Raw genomic sequence first — 22,392 nt, forward strand, 5'->3', positions numbered from 1 at the left:
CACACAGCCATGACAGAGAAACAGGATGCTGTGTGGTTAAAACAGCAACAGAAAACGTCACAGTCATGCCACAAGCCACCTGATGAGCTGACAGCCCACTCACTTGACAAATATGCAAATTAATGCCAAAAAATATCACACATCCATGCGAACGCAGATAAAGCATATTTTGCTACGCACAGATAATAACTGTTTTGAATGTTGGTGGCTGTGGTATGTTTGTTTAAAGTGGCTCACAGAGCTGGGGCATCCTGCAGTGATGAACACAGTAAGAATGAGGGCAAATGACTGTGAGGCAAGCATCATTTTTTTACACCTTACATGTGACACTTCAGTCAGAGCCCTCCACCATTGACGTCAGTCCCAGTCATTGTCAGAGTAGTCTGACTTCTACACCCCCTTCTGTCCTGTTGTTTCTTCCACGTTACTGTTAACATCAAATGAATCGAAAAGCAGTGGGAGAGAGGCAGAACAGATTGAAGAAATTGGTCCTACAAATCATGTCTCTGAAAGCTGCAAGTTAATACTGCCGGATAAATTTGTAATAAACGGCATAAAATGCAGTTACAACATCTAATAGCAAAAGATTTTTTTTTTTTATGCTTTTTGTTGCATTTCATTTCTTTGATTTCTACATTTATTATGCACATCATGTATTGTGAATATTTGTAAGGTATAATTTAGTCTGGGTCAAATAAAATTAAAAAAAATAAATAAAATAAAAATAAAAATAAAATAAAAAACTTTATGAAGCGTATGTCGCAGTACCTAAACTTAAAATGTGAAGAAAAAAAAGGAGAAAGTGTAACAAACCCACTTCAGATTAAATGCTACTGCTTAGTAATATTAGAAATTTGTCTTGATACAGGATGGGTGTATATGGAGCATTATTCATTAAGAAAGGCAAAACTCATGATTGATTTCTTTTTTTCTTCCTGTGCTGTTCATGATTTCATATACAAACAAAAATGGGATAATGCTTACTATGGTTACTAAGCTTAAATTGAATTATTTACACATTTTAAACTATCTTTGCATGTCCCGTGTGTTTTTGAAAGTTCTCCCTGTCAGTGTCCGTGCACTTCCTGTCCGTTTCTCTACTATGATGACTAAATAAAACCAAAAAAGAATTTAAAAAGCGTATTCTTTGCTTTTAACTTAATGATAATTTCTATGAATGACATAATAACTCTGTTAATACTCTATTAACACTGCAATCTTTATAGACAACTCAGTCAGCGTGACACAGAGGGCCTGCATCAAACAACTGCATGTGAAGCTGGGAGTTAATGTTGAGGATCACAGGGTCAGCTGACGGGTCACTGGGGTCTTTCACACCATGTGTGTCTTCCCTGCTCAGCCTGCCCCTTCAACCCGCATCCCTGACAAACTCATTTTGGCTCAGCAGGGGAGGTTTATGGGAGAGAGGACGGTGGTTAATCCCAAATCAGGTGGTTCCTCACAAGACCGAGGGTTGCAGATCACGGCAAAAAGGCTACAAAGTGGGCTAAACGGCGCCTAATGAGAAACTGTGTCAGAAACCGACAGCAGTGCAAGTGCGTCAGGGAAGCAACCACTTCTGAAGAAGGGGCTTTCCTTTGACAGTTAAAAAGCTTTCTAATTGCTCACAGGCTATGAGTATGATTCAACAATCAAAGTAATCAAACAATTAATTTTGTTTCTGGTTTTTATTTGAAAAATGGAGAGTTTCCACAGAGTTTATCTGGTTAAATCTACTGAGACACAAAAAGGCAGACTGGACGTGGGTGTGTGGCTCTTTCGTATTTGTAATGCCAAACACAAATACTTGCAAGTTGAGATTTCAACATTTTTATGATAATGTAACCTTTGCTACAACTTGCCTTACGTTTTGACATTTTATTTGTATCATATCAGTTTCGATTTCATTGATTGATTTAACATAACTTATACAACAAAATCTAAATATTTTATGAGCAACAAACTATTCACTTTTTAAAAACGTTATTTTTAAAATGAGATGTCTCCAGATTGTTGTTTATCAAACATCATGAGGCTATGCTCTGTGTCTACCATGAAGTGATATGCAGGTTAAGACTTGTGCATGTGTGTGTGTGTGTGTGTGTGTTCAGTAAGGCATGGCTGCTTCAGGGGATTAACACATTTTATGCCAATGGCAGACTCTGTCTGAAGGTTAATTCTCCATTCACAAAGCTGACTGATGTGATAATACTTTGGAAAGATTCAAGGTCATGTAGGCAGGGATTGCATAATACAGACCTGATAATCTGGGGCAAAAAAAAAAAAAAAGCTGTCCCATTGCCAAAGCAGAGAAAAATGCTGTAATAATCAACTCTGTCCAGATCTGTATAAACCTGACTGCCGACAGTGTTGTTTAGGAGTGAAGGTTAACCTCAGCAGAGACCACAACGGTAGCTAATTCAGAGCTGCACGGTACTTGTGCATGTGTAGTCTCTGAGGCACACGAATTGCTGCCTGCAGTAGCAAACGAGGTGGGGTAGAGTCGCATTTCAAAGCAGGAGAGGAGTTTGAAGAACTGAGGATTTGTTTACAGTTTATTTTATTTATTCCAAACATGACTCACTCACTCTGCCTCACTCTCTCTTTGTTCAGCTACAAAAGGCCTTGCAGTGCATGACAACATCCTTACCCTGATCATTTCAGCCACGTAGCTCTCTGGGCCAGTGTACTCCGTCGAATCCTTGACTTTCACCAGCACGATGAAGAACAAGTAGTGCCACATGTTGTGCTCAACTTTGATGTGTTCCTCGAAGGTAACCGTCTTATTGTCAAACTTGTCTCTCTCCAAACCTAAAAATTAAAGTACACAACCAGGCATACGGAAGCACACACACACACACACACACACACACAAACACACACATATGCATGCACACACGCAAACACACACACATCAGATAAACACTCATTTCATTGGAAGGGTGAAGAGTTACACTTCATGACATGCACCATGACTTAATCATTCTTATGACCTAAATGAGGATGACTGAAAAAACAAGAGGAAATGTGGTCACAAGGGAATGGGCAGACAAAACGTCAGAGGTAAGATTTGCTAAAAATGTGCATGGACTGTTTGTCACACCAAACCCTGTAATCCACGTACGCTCTTTCACAGCATTTGCAAACGAGGAATACCCCTTAACTGTGTTGCCCAACACAAAGCAGTAAGAACAACCAGAACTGACCAAATAACCAACGATTGTGGTTATTGAGTTGGATGTGGCCAGTGTCTGACTGAGTGTACATTCTAACATGGTCAAGGCCCATATGATAACAGGAAGAAGCACTCCTCCTCCACAGCAGCACCTGCCATGACTAACTATTCATTCTGGGAAGAGGAGGCGTTTCATTGTTTATGCTACCCAGAAAAACAGCCCCCATTTTGCAAAGAGCCCTGATTCGAAGCTGCAACAAAACAGTCGCACACTCATAAAAAAGCAGGCTCAGAGGAGACCACTCGTTTGATTTGTCCTGATATCGTCATTTGCAAACCTCTGCCTTCACACCTGCTAATTATACTGGGCTACTAAAGGTTATACACATTGTGTCGAGTATCATTTGCAGCTCCGGCTCGAATGGAACTGCAAGACGTTTCCGCTTTACTCAGTTCTAAGAAGGGAGTACGACTACGATACAGTGATGACAGAAAAAAAGACAGGAAAAGATGTGTCAAAGGTCATGAGTCACATTCCCCTAATGTTGAAGAAACACTGTGTGTCTTTAACTGCTGAGTAGGCAGAATGGCTTTAATCATGAAGACAGAAGACTGACAAAACAGAAATCTCAATATCACCATGCAGATACATTTTGCTCCTCACCGCAAATAAAACATGTTGTCTTCAGTATCTCCTCTTTCTTCTGCTTCTCACTCCTCAGATCGGCAAATGTGTCGATGATGACACCAAAGATGAGGTTGAGGACAATGATGATGACCATGAAGAAGAAGAGCAGATCATAGATCACCCTGGCTGCGAAAAGCGGCTCCTGTTGAGGCCAAAAAGGAGTAAAGCTTGTAAGTACAAACAGTGATGCAGAAATATGGGCCAGATAACACTCAATTAATCATAAATGTAGGTTTAAAAATGTGCATTATCCAACGATCACACGTCTATTTGACAAAAAACTGCTTAGGATTTGTTTTCTGTCATCTGCTAAGTGAACATCATTACGTTGATGATATGTCATTTTAAGCAGGGGGGACATCCACTGAATTAATATTAACTGTGTAACATTAGTGATTTAATTATTATAGACACTGATGTGTTCAGTAATTTTGAAAACTGAGAACAGAATCTCAGAAACTTCTCTAAATCAAACATTTGAGCTGTGAGATGTCAGGTTTAATTGCTAAAACGTGTCAGGTGTCAAACTGAGGAGGGTGACTGTATGTTTATGTAATTATGGAGCTATTTATACACACATACACACACACACACACACACAGGTACAGGGAATTAACATGAATGCTGGTTTATATAAGCATGCATGAGTCATGGCTTCATCCTATGTGTCAAGCTGCAGTTCTAACGCATGTTGTGGTAGCACACAAGCTTGTCTTCATCCTGGATAAGTACCATTAATGCTTTTTCTGGCATGTTTGGAGTTATGAAAGTCCTCAGTGTAACCTTTTTGACATACCAGCAGACCACATCTTTCTCTCTCTCAGATCCTCTGCAGCCTTTCAGTGCACTTCTTACGTGCCGTCTCATCCGTCTTGCACGGAACGAGCTGAACGTTCTGCTTATTGCGTCAAATATGTTATGTATTTTTTAAAATTTGAGTTAATTAAATAAAATCTTGGTCTCATTAAAACTTAAATGTCCTCTTCTTTTACCAGTTGTCTCCTTCCACTTCAATTCAACTTAATTTAATCTTTGTGTGTGTGTGTGTGTGTGTGCTAGGCGATGCATGTTTGGTGTATATTGCATTTTGTTAGAGTGGTAAACTGTCCACATTTATTATAATCTCATAGATTGTAGACTACACTTTTAAGGCTGAAAGGGGAAAAGAAACTGCATCAGTATGAGCTAGATTTGGGTGAGATTTCTTTCTTGTTGCTTTCCTGTGGTTTGTACCTCTTTGGATGGCTTCCGCAGGACGTCCCCAACACCCCCTCCACTCCTGAGGCCGTGACTCAATACTGTGACAATGCACATGAGCAAGGAGTCACATGTTCTCTCCTTGTCCTCGATCACCACCGCTGACGGCTGGACGGCGAGGGAAGCTACGGAGGTACAGCAGTATCATTTCTTGTCCATGTTGAATACAAAACTTTGTCTGCTCTGTAAGATGTGTTGCTGCTAGCAGTAAATGAAGCCTTTAAACCATGAGGAGGAAATGCCACTAAAGGCTACACCAAAAATAGAAAATCTTAGATCCAATAAACAACAGATGCTATATATGCCTTTGAAAACTCATTTCATACTCTATTAAATACAGATTTATTGAATTGGCCCCGTTGGGGTTCTGCAAGGGCATAACAAGTGGGGAATGTTATCAACTATTAACACAAAAACAAGTCACCAGACTCGCAGCATTAGCCAGCCTAGCGGTGATGGATACTGAAGACGAGACAAGGTCAGGCCCCAGGCAGTTTGAAGATTTGACATGGATGGGTGATCAATTTTAAGGTGGTGCACGTGTTCATCTTTGGTTGGAGGCTTTTCCCATCAAGGTCAGTCGGTTTACATGAACTCAGTTGCAGCGAGAGGCTGTCTATGCCATTGCTGAGTGGGTCTGCCGACCTGCTCGTACCTGATGGTGGTTAATCCCTGACCTTTCAACCCTGAGCCAATACATTAGGGCTTAGGCTTTGTCCCTTGAGACACATGGGGAGTCTAAACCCCTGGTGTTTGACCCAGCTCCCTGAAAGACCCCGGTTGGCCCAACCTCGTGTAATCCCATGACCGCACGGCTGCCCAGATTTACAGCTCAGTGGAATGACTCTCCTCTGCCTGTCTCAAACATCTGCGAGGGCATTAAGTCCTTTATGTGCGCTTAGACAGACAGACATAAGCAGAGTCACACAAAAATATTTGGGATCTCTTCAGAGACATGCATGCACAAACACGCTCAATCCCTCACCCCGTCTCTCACTCTCTCTTTCACACACACACATACACACACACACACAAAATTATCTTTCACTTTTGTCCACCTACCATCCATCACAGCCTCTGAGCAGTTCTCCCCATTTTCTTTCTGGCACACTCCACCAGAGAAGAACTCTCCCATCATACTGGCTCCATGCTCTGTTCAATTGGGAACACAAAACATTATGTAACTGTACAATTTGTTTTTAAAAATTGTTCGCAATGCTTACTAATGGCCTCATTCTTTATATACACAAATTATTGGTAATGTCAAGAGTCAAATGTGTGTACATCAATGTGGGCACAAACGTTTTGAATTCCTCTGCTTCACTTTGACAATATGTATTCTGCATTTGTCTCTGTTTCAGTCTCTTGACCGCATGGGTCAGGGAGGGCAAGTAATTTACGCTCGTCTTGAGAAGGGAATGAGAAACAAGAAAATCTGTATTTCCACATACCTAGTGTTTTGTTGGGTATTCTGTCGACAGCCAAAATGAAATCGTCTTTGAAGAAGATATAGCCCACAATGGAGAAGAGGTAGACGAGGATAAGAGCCAGCACAGCAGTGAGAACTATGGAGCGGCCATTGCGAGTCACGCTCTTTATTACGTTCAGCAAGGTCTCTTCTCGGTAAACCAGATCAAAGAGCTGGAGGAAGAGGAAGGATTCAGAGATGTGTGTGTGTTGAAAAAGACAGAATTGTGTGCGTTAATGTGAGCATGAAGACTACTAAAGGCCACATTTGGTCGAAGGACAAATAGAGAGTATTTGCCCCTTTATGAACAATCAAACTCCATTTGAATCCTACGCTTGTTACAGTGTCTGTGTCCATGTGTGTAAATATGTATGCACGGGTAAGATCATATGTTTCATGTGCGTGCTCACGTACTAGCAGGCTGTAAAAGAAGACATGAACGAAGACCCCCAGGCTGCAAATAATCAGGTAGAGCAGGTGGTACAGGAACTCCACATCTGTAATCATGGCTTTGTACCCGCGTGTGAAGGTTCCACGGTTCCCAACGAAGCTCATCAGGAATATGACCTTATTACATAACTGAAGAACAATAGACAACATGTAGAGACAGCAGCCATGCCATCATAGTGCACAGAATATTCAAAACTGAGAAGGAAAGGCTTTTATAGTTGTATTACATCTTTGAGTAGGTTTTTAAATTACTGCTATTATTATTATTATTATTATTATAATTACTATTATCATTATTATTATTATTATTACAGTCACCACTTACTGTTAAGAGCATTGAAAATAAAGTGGTGTGGAATCTCCCTGGTTCATGCCTCAATGCCTAACAGTTTTGAGTGACATTTCTATTAGCAGCTGTAATGCAGCCTCAACTGTTAAACCAGTATGTCTGCATGTTCACTTGAACGTGAAATCTAGCTGAATGCTTGATTTTGCACCACACTCCTAGAAGTCCTGCTCTGTGTACATGGAAGTCCTGCATCATCAAGTTTAGCTGATGTTTGGCATGTGACCGTGTCTTTTGCCAAGGTAAATTCCACTCAGCCATGCACTGGGCAATAAAGCATATCTAAATCCGACACGGCACATGAGTTCTGGACAAACGCTCATTGCCTTTTTCAATACACTGATGCAAACTTACATTGAAAGCGCCCAGCAGGAGCAGCGTGGGTTCCAGGCCTACAGAGAAGATCAGGCGCAGTATGGTGGAAGCAATAAGTGCCCGAATGCCGTGAGGCTGAGGCAAGACGATGACTATAGCCAGAGAAACCAGCATGGCCATCCACAGCAGGGCAGACAGATGGGGCTCCAGGGTACCTGAGGATGATGGACGTCACATTCATTTAGCATTCACTTTTTAATCATGCTTTTCATAGAAGGAAAAAAACTGTTTTTGGTTCTCACGCTTCTCTACCAGTGATGTCAACATGACCACAAAACCACAACTTTTATAAGGTGATTACATGTCATCACGAAGGAGAAGTACAATTACCAAGTTGGAAACCAGATGAAGAACCTGAAGCTAATTATGCATTCATTTGTGAATGATGTTTTGTTGACTGGCTCCATGTGTTCCCAGGACAAAGAAATCCCAATGATATCATTCATGATCCCAGTAGTCCTGGAGCTCGTTATTAAGAGCAGAGCTTGCTGTCTGTCTGTCTGTCTGTGTGTGTGTGTGTGTGTGTGTGTGTGTGTGTGTGTGTGAGTGGGCAAGTAAAGCAATATCAGGACCTCTTCAGGCACTAGCTCAGTGGCAAGTCCTGACCAGCATGTAGAGGAAAGGCTGCATCACCTTGTTAATATTAATCCAACCCCTCGGTCAGGTTTTCTATTCACTGATGCATCAAGAACACCACTCTGAACGTCTACCTCCATCCCCTCACTTCTGAGACCTCCTAATTCTCACCTCTCTATGTACAGATCACATGACAGGTAAGTGTTACATAACCTCCAGTCGGCTAAAAATACACTCGGCTCCAGCTATATTCATCAGAGACGTTCCTGGGTGCTGCTTCGTAACAGGCCAGCTCGGGCGCTTGGACTTGGCAACCAACCCAGACACACCGGCTTGTACGTCACACACCTGCAGTCAAAGATCATTCATTGTTTACTCTGCAGCTATTAGAAGACAGACTTACGCTAAACCACTTACAACTTCACTAGAGCTAATTCTGCATAGCCTGATGTATTCTACATGATAAACATTTAGATTTTACTTTACAAAACAAAGCTTCTTTTATGTCTGTTTGAGCTACAGCTTCAGTGTCTGCTTCTGCTTACATAGTCACCATTTGACAGGGTGGAGGCTCTGGCACTTTGGCTACTTGTCGTCCAAGTTTACCTGACATCCTATACAAACAGTCACCTGACCTGAACCACTTAGGACTTCAGCACACCAGGCCACTACAGGGAAAGGTTCCCAACCACAGCTTCTCTTCAAACAACTCACTATCCATTGACAGACATGAGTGGGATTGTGCAGCCAATTCAAGGGGATTTTATGGCGTCCGTGCAGTCTGCAAATTAAGCATACCTTTAAAGCTATAAAAGCGGCTCAATGTCAAGCTTGCAGTAAAAGCTCATCATGCCCAAATGAAGTTCCCTGGAGTAGTTTGATTTATTCAAGGTTTACAAGCTGTTGGCTTGAATATTAACAAGATATGTCTGAGCTCTTATGAATCCAGGACACAGCGTGAGTGTGAGTGTGCATCAATGTAGATATTAAATATTCCCCATTCGGTCACTTTCTGACTGACTCCAGGTTAAAGCCAACACAGGCTTGTCCTGGAATGAACTGCTAAGCTCCCAGAAGACCTTTGACACTGAAAACCACATGAAGTTGCTAGAGCTAAGCTAACAATCTCTTTTTTTGTCTCTTCAATACTGCTGTGAGGAAGTTCCAACAAAAGGGACCTCGCCGTTTGACCCCAGGCCGAACAATTGAAAGTTTATGCGAATCACAATGTGTGTCTTCTCTCTGCTACTCTGCACTGGAACAATGCAGGCCTTAACGGCTGTGGCTTTTCACATCCCCACAAATACTGCCCTCAAGGAGAACCGAGAAAAAAAGGAAAGGAATAAGATACAGCAAAACAAACAGAAAACTGAAACTGTGCATAAAAACATACTCAGGTCTGTCGGTCATTCCTTTTGGTTGATGAAAAACCTCCTGTCATGCAGGAATTAGTGTCACTCAGGCATGTCCCTTTGAGTGAACATTTTATCTCTAAAGCAATCTGTCACACCTTGTGACCTTCTGAATTTTCCCAAACCTAAATCTTCACATTTAGGCCACATGACTGACCACTGACCAGGGGTTAATATGGTGTCTGGAACAAGGTCAAATATGTAGATCCCACAAAGGAACTGAAATACCTCTGTTTTCTTGTCTGTCTAATTCCTCATAAAGTAGTTTACTTTAAGCCAGCTCGTCTGGCTCGATTTTCTTAATACATATTCATTAAAACATAAAAAAAGATTACATTGACATTTAAAATGTAAAAGGGCTGGCAAATGATTGAAAATGTTTGTTTTTTTAATGTATAATTAAATACATACCTCACTGATATAATGACTGCAGACACTAATAACCAATTTATTTATTATCAACTTGATTTTGTGTAGGTGTTCATAGTATGATTTTCAGTTATGAAGTCTGATACCACATACAAGATGCTTGTATGAGTCAGTCAAGTGAAAATACTGACTGATTCTTTGTACTGAAAATTTTACGTTAAATCCATTTAGTTTGGTTTCACTTACCTTGAATGACGGACTTAAGCTGATGTGTTTGTTTGTTGTGAAGGCACTTTCTTATTGAACTCCAAGCTCACTTTCACGCTTAAAGACTAAAAGGAATTTAGAAATAGTGTTTGCTATTAGGGCTCATCGGCCGGGGAACTGCAGTTTGCTATGTCACTATCTTCAGTAGCTTTTGAAGACTTGGTTTTTGTTTTAGTGAAATCAAAAGGCTTTCTTATAATTTCTATACTTAACCTCTTACTACACTGTATACATACACTTTATCCTTGTGTTTTTTCACAAAAGTTGCATATATCAGAGCATTTCCCAGCCAGAATTATGACTTAAAAGTTGTTAGCATTTACAAGAATGATATTTTAAAATCTATTTTAAATGCTTGTATGATGACACTGACCGATCCTTCTCCTCTACCACTCTGGCATAGATTATCAGATTAATTAAAAGGCAATGCTGTGGATTACATGAGAGTTGTCTAAGAAGTCTGACGGCTGACTGTCTGTCAGGGGAGATGTCACTTTCAAACTCCATAGTCAGTGGCATGGTATTATGTTTCCTGCTAGAGACTCTGACCTTATGGGGATGCCACAGTATTTACGTAAGTCTGTATATACGCAAACACACACAGACACACACCTAATTACTTGAAGTGATACATATGGTAAAGTGCACTACTCAATAATTGCGACAATGAGACCAGAAGTCTGATATCACGTTAACCCAATCGTCAGGCTCAGAACACGTACAGTATCAATAAACAGGTCAGGACCTAATTAAAAACAAATCCATCAAAGTCTTCTGTGACAATCCCGCAGTTCAAGATTCTGGATCTTCAGCTTGGATGTCATTCTCATCACACCTCCACTTGTGGTGAAACTTACTTTGGTTAGGGAGGTGTGAGGCTACACCCAAACCACAGGCACAAGAACAGACTGTTCTGTGAAGTACTGTGCACAATAAACACTAATAAACACATCTTACCGTAGGTAAACTGGTCACATGTCAACTGCTATTAATATGCAAATGATGGGATTCGAATGTTCCAACCACATCAAAAGGTATTTATTACCACTGTGCTCCTGTGACGCTGTTGGAGTCAAAATGGATAGTTAAAAATAGGATCAAAATTAACGCAGCAGTACCTGAGATACAATCTTCTCTCTTGGGACCGACATCACTCAAAATACAACTTGGCTGCCAACAGTTTGGTCAGAGATTCTTTTTGTTTTCTCCGCCGGCATTTTTCAAACTTTGCCGTGTTCAGTCAAGGTGAACACAGACTCAACAAACAATACTTTAGGGGTAATTTAACAGATTTTTCAAAGCTACTTTTGGAGCCATAAAATTTTACACATATCTGCACTGATATGATGTGATGATATGTAAAATAGGTGGAGTTCCCCCTTTTTTTTTTTTTGAAGTTCATCGTGGCATTTTCAAACGCGGACTCAAGAGAAAGTGACTGTGGCACAGCTCAGCTCATTTTCACATGGGGAAATTACTGTGGAAAGTGTGTGTGTGTATCTGTCACTTCACTGATTTTGGAAATTTTAAAACGTGGCCACCTCAATGCCCTCTCCTCCCCTAGTATCAGAGGGAAGCTTTTCACCGCTTTCAGACTAATCCAAAAAGGTCTTCTGAGAGAGTTTATAGTGTGTAAACTCCACTGTCGGCTTTGGGTAAATGAGGAAAACCTCCTTCAATACGCACAAAGCCTTGATATTTCTTTTTGCTTGGTGACAAGGAGCTCCACTATTCCTCCAGACTATAACTGAGAGCATATCATGAAATCATCACTCTTCTTGTTCTTCTCTGAAATACAGGTTTTAGATTAAGCACAATATGTACTAAATGCCTCCTGCTCCACCCTTGGCTTTGTCTGAACAGTTAATGTTTGTGCTACGTACTCCCACTTCCTGCTTTGTATTAGTCACACTCATTGTGTTAACCACAGAGCACAAACACAAGGGCAAAATTAGGGCTCCATTAATTCTGTTGTTCTGTTAAAGGAAAAGTGTAAAAGGTGACAGGACTTTAACACACTGACCTCCACGGACACCCTCCAGGGGGTAGAAGAAGGCCACGAGCAGGTTCATAAGCACAGCCAGGTTGAAGGAGATGCTGCTCCAGAATGACATGTTCCTGGAGCACCAGTACAGGATAGGCTGAGCTGGAGGACAGTGTATGGAAGGAAATGAACACAGGCCATAGTTTACAGTCAAACACACAGTGACTGATCAGTGTTTCACACCAAGGAGGAGCAAAATGCAAAGAATCCTGCCGTTAATCTCACTGCCAATTAACAGTCTTCAAAATCAAGGCAAAGATGGGAATGATTTTCCATGTCGTGTAAATAACCACGCTGATGACTTTTCTTTCCTGCTTGGCATGCAGCATTTTTGCCATGTTCAAACAAGATTTTAACCACTTTAAAGCTTGGCATTTTAGTGATTTGAACTCCGTCAGGGGTGAAACACATTAATCACACAGCATCTGGTTTTAAATGACATTATAAGCACCAACTGTAAGCAAATGATTGACTTTATAGGGTAAAGGGTAAAACCTCAATCTGTTTCAATACACAAAAACTGTCACACTTATTTCACATTTTAGGAGAGTAAAAAGACATGAAGTCAGGGACTCTGGAAGTTGAGGGGGATGAGAAGTCAACCTGCAAAAGGGCGGTTTACTACTACTAAATGATGCATACATACATACATACTAATACATACTAAATGATGCACAGTATTCACGTTTTTGTATTAATTTGAACGCCCAGGATAACTTATATCTAATAGATATTAATAAGAATCTACGACAGTTTGAGAACGTTTCCAATTATAGCAGACTGCAAACTTGAACACTGACAGACTGTACGTCAAAGCAGCCACAGCTAATACACAATCAACAACACTGAAACACTGAACTAATGTATGAACCAGTTCCCCCTCTTTCTCTCTCCCTCTAGTAACCATCATATTAAAAACTGATATCGGAGTTAATAATATACATGTAAATAATCCAGCCTTGTGAATCTTTGCTCATCACTTAATCGTTTTGTCTTTTCACTTGTCTTTTTCACTTTTGCACAGCTGCAGCTACAGACCTTTGCTCCACCTCCCTACGCTCGTATCCTCAGTGTAATTCATTTGTTAAAAAAATAGATAAAACACAAAAAACCAAGTTAAAGACGATTTCGACACTTTTTTGATTTTTTCTCAAAAACATTACTGCGGATTCTTTCCGTGAGTTGTGTACTAGGGGATTGCTGAGGGGGCAGCTACTTCCTGTGTCCATACATGAACCTGCACGTATATGTTTTTCCCTGCACAAACACACATACACAGAGCGGGTGGGGACTTTTAGCAACAGAAGTCACTATATTCGTGATGAGTGGTTAACAGCAGCGGAACAATATGACCTCCAGCTTTGCTGATTCATTCTGATAAGAGAGAGGTGGTTGTCGTCACGTGTTATCACAGTATAGACAAACCAGCTTCCTTCAGGCCTGACAATGGAACAGGCCACAGTGTCACTTCACTGCCTGCAGTAGCAGACTGGGGAACAGCCCAAGGCAGTGGTGGGGGGGGGGGTCAAAAGAAATTCAAAATAGCGTTCATGACTGTGGCATTTAAGATCAGTAAGAGATAAACAGGAGCTGTGCGGTCTACTATCCTGTCTTAATTTTTCTAAGTAAGGCTGTGCTGTGTCAGAAGTAAAGAACATGTGATTGAGCATGACCTCGAACAGGCCAACGGGCGAGACGCGCTGACTCGTTAATCCCATTAAGACACAGACTTGGAGCAACCTGCTAACTCAGTTGGCAAAGACACAATATGTAAGAACAATATCTTGAATGTGAATCAAGTCAAGTATTGTTATCACATGTCACATCCATGTCTCAACCAACTTTCCTGTCCCACTTTACTGCCCTGTTCTTGCTTATACTAAGGCAGGAATAACAAAAGCTAAAATCTAATAAATTAAAGCTTCAGGACAGGCTTCACACTCCATCCACAGCCCTTTTGTCCTCCAAGACAAAACAACTTTCTACATTCGTGTGACCTGTCAAACAGCAGTTGATCAATTGTTCATGCAGGCAAGGTCAGTTTTAGCTCCAAATTCACTATTTGAGACAAGGGTGGATATGTAAAGAATAATACTCCTTGACCACATGAATCCCAGCTTACTTAGTTAAACGTTGGCAGAAAACGTTTGTCAGGAACCTGACAAAGTAACCTCCTTATACATATATGATTTGCCTACTGACCACAACTATTGTGTTTATGATATACGACATCGCTCTCTCTCCTGGCTGGAAAACATCAATTTACATCTTGTTAGCACAGATTTTGTAACCCATCTTAGCCTTTAATTTACTTATACTACATTGTACTTTAAATAAGCTGATAAATTGCTTATCACGGTTTACATGCCCTCCCCACTTCCATGCCTCCAGGGTTCAGAGGGAGCAGAGTGCAGCTCCTTTCACACATGGAACTGTTGGGTTCGATTATCAGGTCGAGTTCATGGTCTTTGGTTCCAATTTATACACTGACAAAAAAAATACTTTAATCACATTTGCACTTCTGCTAACCTGCTGAGGGGAAAAAAACAAACAAAAAAAGAGAGTTTTGTGGTAGGCGAACTGAAACAAGTTACAGGTTAGACCTGTCTAATTGTTTAACATCTGTGTGTATGATTTTTGTTGTCATATTTGTGCCAATTACTGTGTGACTGTGGTATTTTTTTTTTTTAAATAATAAGTCATCGCCCAAAGTGTCGCCCAATTCAAACTCCAAAGATATAACGTCAAAGGAGATTTACTATCCTTTGAATTTCCTTTTTAATAATAACTCCATTATGACATCAGAAACAGGCTTTCATTTGTGATTTATCTTTAATTGTGCTGCAGTGTCAAGGCTTTTAATCAGGTTTATAGGAAGAGCTTGGGAAATTTTGTGCAGGGAAATTTTGTTTTCAGTTCCTGTTCAACCAAGACCCACAAATATCAAATTAACCTAACATTCATAGACTGTATGTGTGAGAGAGGCATTAGCATCTGCTTTCCACTCAGGGTGGGCTCCTCGGGGGGCCTGGAGGGATGCAAGAGGACAGAGTGTAAACCAGGAACTAAGAGAAAAAGAGTTGAGGAGAAAGACGCACAGGGAACTGTGTTTGTGTTACCAGTAGCCTCTTGAGTACCTCGCAGCTTCTTCTGCCAGTTCATCTCATTGAAGAGATCTTCGGAGCGCAGGAAGAAGTCATTGATCTTGCTGCCTTGCTCATCGCGCTCTGTGGTGTAGTAGACACGGAGCTTGGACTCCTGGGTGAGGAACTCGCAGATGTTGGGCACAGGAAAGACTATCTGCTCCATGGTGCGGTCCAGTCGTACAATCTGGACACAACCATAGAAGCAGCTTCCAATCAGACACTCCCTGTCACTCGCTGACACTTATCTTCTATAAAGCCAAGCGTTTCTAGACCACAAACTGCACTGTATAATACGACTAAAGGGACTGCTTTGTTTACAAAAGTGACTGATAGACTGAGCCAACAACTTAAGGTCAGAACGCTCTCAACAATCAGCATTCCTTCTTCTCACTGAGCACGCACAAGAAAACGTGCAAACATGCCAGAGGTGCCTGCCATTCTGTCAAGGCACACGATGAAACTGAAAAGCGGGCAAACAAAAACACCATCACATGCCTCAAGTCAACTGTGATGCCAAAACATGTCGCAACCCTCTGCAGCTTCCACATGCGAACAATAGATGTCAGATAGTGTGCAGACAATTGAGAAACTCTGGAAATGTTCCACAGTAACATGTTAAAATAAGTTGCAAAACTGACAAAGGCAGCTTCAAAGGGTCCAGTCTAGCTCAGACATGGACTTAACAACTGACCTCAATCTGAGCTGTGTGTTTGGCATAGAACTCCAGGGCCTCGTCACCTTCCCCATATGTTCCCCCCGGCTTCAGCATAGCCTGCAGTTCCTTGTTGTGACGGGCTAACTGAAATGACAACAAACACCATCAAATCACTGATGAACACTTTACTGACAGCTTCGACGACTGCTCTTATTACTGTCAGAAAGGTTTGCGTTAAATACGTACAAGGGTTAACTGAGAACATGCTGCAATACTGAGACAAGCTCGTAGGTATTTAACAGCTGGGTGCAGTTCGTGCCATTTAATCTTCCATTGATTGCAAGATATTCCATCCATTCAACTAAAAGGCCGCAACTGACAATGGGCGTAGTGTAATTAAAATTATAATTAAGTTAAATCATAGTTTGAACAGACTGCCTGTTACTGAGCCTCGCACAGCCTGAGGGCTGGAAAAGACAAGCGGATGTAGTATGGCAGGTGTCACAAGTCTCTAGCAACCACAGAAATGACACAAACTATCCACAGTATGTGGCCAGCATTTACTCATAGGTGAGTCTGTCTCTGTGCTGATTTTACAGATAGCTGGTGGCTTACTTGATGTGCCAAGATGTAGATATTATGCCCAACGTTGCGCGGAGAAGCAGAGTGCTCCTCCTCTCCTTCCTCATCATCCTGTGGTTTCTCCACCTCTATCTCACCCTGCATGTAGGCCTTTTTGATCACTTCCACCTGCGAGAAAATAGACTGTCAGATAACACCCAGCGACACCCTGTGACAACGTGTGTCGGTGTCCTACGCACCAGCTCTTTGGGCCTCATGTTGTACAGTATCCTCTCTGCATTCTCGCTGTCATGGCGACTCTCCATAATTGCGAGGAGAAGCTTGGAGGCATTATTCTGTGGAAAGATGAGAGATTACAGATAACAGGGCATACAGAATCAGCTCGGGTTGATTTTCGCTGACTGAACTCTCCCAAATTGTTGCTGCTATTACATATTTTGGCACACTAAACTCATGACTTGATAATCTCTGGAGAATGACTAGTCAAGTAGCTCCTCACAGCAGGGAGTGACTGATCACTATCATTACTTGTGGCTGGCTGATTTTTGTTTATTAGTCAGTGATGTGATCGGCAACTCTGCAATTCAATGAGTCGTCTATCCCTTTCAGTGCCTCGTCTGATGTTTGTTTTAAAAGACTTCTGACTTCGCTTTGATTCCCTCTCACGTGTCTCCAATCAACTTGTTGACCTGTGGAATGTTGAACAGGTGTTTTTTGAGCATTACACAACCTTCCCAGTCTTCTGTCCACCTTGTTTGAAATGTATTGCTGGCTTAAACAACAACAAAACAAACATCAATGTTCATAAGTTAAAGGTAAATATTGAATATATTGTCTTTGTGCTGTATCATATTTGAGTATATGTCTAGAATAATTTTCAAATGACCACACTGCTTTGTTTGTATTTCAAACAGCATCTAAACAACTCTTTCACCATACAACATAAATAGGTCAGCATGAGGACGTGTCGACATGAGAACAGTTTTCCACAGGAAAAAGAAAAATCAAGCAATGAAACAAATATTAAAATACCTATTATGTAACAAGTGTTTTTAAGTGTTTCCTCTTCCAAACCACTGACCTAACCAATAATCACTCACTTTGAGTTCCAGCACCAGATCCATCCTCTTCTTGCCAAGGGGATTGATGTCATTGAGGATTAGAGCGATGATGATATCAATTCCATTGCATTCATGAGTGGCAATGCAGTTCTGAGGAACAAATGAAATTCAAGTATATGAGAACATAGACTGGAACAGAAGGGTCACCAGTTTTAACCAGAAGCAGTGTAATTATTGAAGGCAGAATCCAGATTGTCGGGGCCTTCGTGTAAACACACAGCAACAGCTAAATATAATAGCTAATGCTTTCTGATGCTGCTGGAGTTTTGTTGACATCCTTTGAAAATGCAACAGCAGCAATTATGATCAGATAAACACAATCTATAGTCGATTAATCAGGGCTTTTCAATTACAACTAGGCCACAAAACAGGAAATGTAAATAGGTCAGGCATTTTCTACAGCCTATTTAAAGCCCTTTTTGAGTATTTCATCATGACGAATTTTAAACAAGTGCAAATGAATGCAGCAAAAAAAACAAAAAAAACCCAGCAACCATTACTGTTGTTTTTTAGTCACATGTCGGAACAAGGCACATCACTAAGAAATATAAAGGAGCCATCAGGGCACAGAATCATGACAGGAGGCAATAAGAGTAACCAATGACACACACACACACACACTCCATCTCTCTCTAGTACTGTTTCGCTTTTGAATTTGGTTGTTATTCTGCAGGTTCAACTCTCAACGGACACGAAAAGGAAGCGAGTTCGCTCACTCGTCAGTTACTTCCCTCGTCAGCTTTGGAAAAAAACAATTCATTTAAGTGTTGATGAGCTTTAATGTCTTCTGGATGCAGTATGATGAGGTATATGTGTATGAGATGACACGTGTGTGTGTGTGTGTGTGTGTGTGTGTGTGTGAGACATATGTGGACATCAGACATGTTCTGGTTTCCAAATAACAGTGTATATAAGATTATACAAGTTGAGGTAAAAAAGGGGAAAAAAAAGTAAGTTGTCTGTTTTGTTGTTGTTGTTTTTTGTTGATTAAATTTAGTGATTTCCTGTTTTCGTCTGCAGTGCCCCATATCGATTGAATTCACTTAAGTTTGCCAATCCACAATGTTGGCTGATTGAGACTGGTCACATCTCATAAATACTGGTAAAGTTTTATGAGTATTGGCTTTGTACTTACATATTACTTTACCAAACATGTACCACAACTCATAATGGAGCAATGGCTTGTGGCAGCCAAACGGTTTGGAGCAAGTATCTCGACACTATTTAACAAAGACACTTACAACAAACAAAAATAACTGCAACACTTGTCCCTCCCCTTACGGTCTCAGGAAATATGGACAAAGAGCTTTGTTTAGTCTGGCAGTTCTCCTTCTAGCACTGTTTGAGGGAACTGAAAACAGTTCAAACAGTGGCTGCATTTAGCCAGTTGCTTGTTTAGTCATGGCAGTTTCATCCTTGTCATGAATTGACCCCGTGGCGGCACGAACAGAGAATGCCACCATCATGTGAGAAGACCAAGTAATGCTAATCCATATCAAAGCACAAATACAGGCACAGTGCCCAGAGCAGGCTGGTATTACACTAGACAAGAAAAACGAGTGACAACATGGTTTCAGTGCAGCAGCTGAGTGCTGGGCATGAAGAGACAAATGCTCAGGACTAATTGCACTGCCGCCCACACTGAACATCTGGTATGATTACTAAAAATGAAAAGGTCACTCTGAAGATATTTTGATAAAATGTTAAAAGAAAACCACATGTTAACATCCAAATGACAACACCAACTAACTGCAGACTAAACATAGCAGTGCAGTGTGTATCACCTGGTTCTCATGACAGGGACCTTGGCAGTACTCAGTCAGGCTCTCCACAGTCTGGTTGATGAGTCCTACGTTCTTCTCGTTGATGTACAGTCCCAACAGCCCCAGGCCCCCAGTGGTGCTGCCACAGATGCAGTCCAGGAACTGAAGCGTCTCACACACCAAATTATAGTTGTTCTTGTTATTCTGGTTGCGCAGAAAGTTCTGAAAATGGATGGAAATAAAATGTATACTAACTAGGCATATCCTTCTTTCTCAGGACTGTTGAACGTTGGACGTTATTCCCGTGTCTTCTGAAAAGACAGCTGCTACTAAAAACACTCCTTTAAGCTTCTTCTGGGGGAATCTAAATCACATTTTTCTGTTTTCTTCCTTTTCCTGAAGTGAGAAATACATACATCAAGTTAAGAGTTGACCTCTTACGTAAGACTATACGGCAGTCAGACAATTAGTCCATGTGTTTGGACGGGACAGAAACATCTCAATGAATTGATCATCTGTGCTGCATGGCTAGCAGTAAATCAATATCTTGCACCGATGCTGGGTTAGGATGGATGAGACTGAGTGATTCAGCAAAGAACCAACTATCATTTGATGAAGGCCTGCCGTGGTTAGGGGTGTAAACTGAATGGGTGCAAGGAGGAAGTCTACTGTCTGGGCTTCTGAAGCTAGCCATCATCAAACAACAACACTCTCCTCATAGTGAAACCAGACCAAGACATACCAGATATGGAAATAGCTGCATCAGGAAGTTCTGCAAATGGTGCCTATTTTACACATGGTTTCGTTTCTGTATAACTGAGCGAGAGGCAGAAATTCAGAACACAGGTCAGAAAATGTTAGCGTGTCAAAGGTAAGGACTAGTTGGCTAGCGGCGGTTTTTATTTAGCAAGATTTTTTTTTGTAAGTTGGTGAACTGGCTGACCTGCAGATCTCTGTTGTGGTTCTCACAGAGTAGCTGCATGAGGCGCAAGATGGGTTGCATGATGGTAATAATCGCGCTCATCTCGCCTTCCTCCTGGCCCTTATCAGCGGTTGGGACGGGAGAGCCGTCAACAGCCGCTTGGTGCTCTTCGGCTTCGACCTCACGCCGGTAGGTCGTGAAGGCCTTCTTGGTGATAGCAGAAGCCTCCACGAGCTGCTCCTTCACCTCCTCAGTCACCACTGCTACCACCGGCAAGTCTTTGACTAACCACAAGTAAAGGAGAGCGAGTCAAACACAGTCAACTGGAGATAAGACACAATGTTCATCCGACAAGTCACGCATTCATGTACTGATTCATATCATTATTTCCACGCACAGATGAAAATATTATGCTTTATTATCACATCTTAAAGTAAGGCTTTGTATGTTCTACTTTGTACAGTATTAACTTAAATGACTTCAATGCCTACAGAGGATATACAAAATTAGATTTTGATTAATAACAACATAAATGATGCGACAGTTTGTTTCAACACACTGGGCATTTCGAGACTGGAAGTTCAAACAGAATAAATGCCATATATACAGAAGAAGTTTTTTTGATTTTGTTTTTGCCAGTTCGATGGTCTCACATGTCATACTTTGAAAGAGATAGTTCAGTTTTTTGTTTTTTTTTTAAGCGTATTAACAACAGATTGCGGTCAGCATGCCCCCAGTTTGAAGAAGTAGCAGGAAATCTGGTGTAGGAAGCTAAGCTAATATATTTTTTATAAAAACAAAAAACAAACAAACAAAAAAAAATAAATATATATATATATATATATATATATATACTTTCACTGCTTTATCCTGCTTTCTGAAGGAAAATATGTTTTAATAGGCATTTTAAATAGTTGGTTTGGATTCACCAAAGTCAAGCAATAACAGGAACAAACAGGAAAGACAGTGGTAAACCACAAACTTCCATGTTCGGTGAGGTAAAATTACTGTTTTTAATCAAAAGAGCACAAATAAATATAAGGTTTCAGTTTTCTGGCACAAAAGGATGTCTTTTGGTAGACTACTGGAAATATTCTAAATGTAGCGTAATGATACGACTAAATATATGACTTTTAGGTAGTTAAAATATGCTTCACTGCTGCCCCCGTACACAGCAGTACATTGCTTAGCTTCCTAACACCTGTGCTCCTGTTGCTCCTTCAAACCCACCATCAGCTGCTGTAGGTAATACACTGAGTACCTCATACAAGCCAGCTTAAAAAATCCAAACTATGCCTTTAAAAATATGATCTCAAAACCGCTGATGCCCCCACCTTTCTTGCGTGCCGGTGTGTCTTTATCTGGCGGCTCCTCGTCCTTCTTCTTGCTGCCCAGGTCACTTGTGTTGACTGTGACAGTGGCTTTAATCTCCTGCTGAGCAAGTTTCATGCGCTCATAAAACACCTTGAAGAACTTTTCTGACTTGTTGTCCCCCGTTAAACGATGGAAGAATGACCGCTGAAGAAAAAATGAGACGGAAGAGGACAATGCATGTATTCTGCATCTCACATTCTGTAAAACATGTGTGTTTTGTTTTTTTTTTTCTTTGTTTTTTTCTAATTAGGAACCTATGCTATGAAACTGATTCAAGGTGGTTGGCTGTCAACACAGACATGTTAATAGTGATGTTTCTTTTCAAAATGCATCCCGATCAGAGAAGATCTTGAAGGTCAGAGGACATTTTTTGACTTTCGTGGTCTTACTGCCTTTCTTACA

General features: G+C 41.0%; 1 protein-coding gene across 14 annotated transcripts in view; it reads right to left on the reverse strand.

Moving 5' to 3' along the window:
* Nucleotides 1-22,392, reverse strand: part of itpr1b (inositol 1,4,5-trisphosphate receptor, type 1b) — an 80,855-nt gene that overhangs the window by 5,299 nt on the left and 53,164 nt on the right. For 7 of the 14 annotated variants that reach the window (XM_046384723.1, XM_046384722.1, XM_046384731.1 and 4 more), the window contains 16 exons: nt 21,951-22,134; nt 20,638-20,900; nt 19,716-19,916; nt 17,911-18,021; nt 17,050-17,145; nt 16,844-16,978; nt 16,265-16,372; nt 15,526-15,757; nt 12,407-12,529; nt 7,739-7,914; nt 7,003-7,167; nt 6,572-6,761; nt 6,183-6,272; nt 5,097-5,245; nt 3,840-4,005; nt 2,651-2,811 (listed from right to left, as the gene is read on the reverse strand). In XM_046384723.1, the coding sequence (XP_046240679.1) occupies nt 2,651-2,811; nt 3,840-4,005; nt 5,097-5,245; nt 6,183-6,272; nt 6,572-6,761; nt 7,003-7,167; nt 7,739-7,914; nt 12,407-12,529; nt 15,526-15,757; nt 16,265-16,372; nt 16,844-16,978; nt 17,050-17,145; nt 17,911-18,021; nt 19,716-19,916; nt 20,638-20,900; nt 21,951-22,134 (2,550 nt within the window). The remainder of the gene's footprint in view (nt 1-2,650; nt 2,812-3,839; nt 4,006-5,096; nt 5,246-6,182; nt 6,273-6,571; nt 6,762-7,002; nt 7,168-7,738; nt 7,915-12,406; nt 12,530-15,525; nt 15,758-16,264; nt 16,373-16,843; nt 16,979-17,049; nt 17,146-17,910; nt 18,022-19,715; nt 19,917-20,637; nt 20,901-21,950; nt 22,135-22,392) is intronic. The other 7 variants (XM_046384734.1, XM_046384735.1, XM_046384726.1 and 4 more) reach the window with 2 other exon arrangements.

This window comes from Scatophagus argus, chromosome 3 (genome assembly GCF_020382885.2).
Source record: "Scatophagus argus isolate fScaArg1 chromosome 3, fScaArg1.pri, whole genome shotgun sequence".
Lineage (NCBI taxonomy): Eukaryota > Metazoa > Chordata > Actinopteri > Scatophagidae > Scatophagus > Scatophagus argus.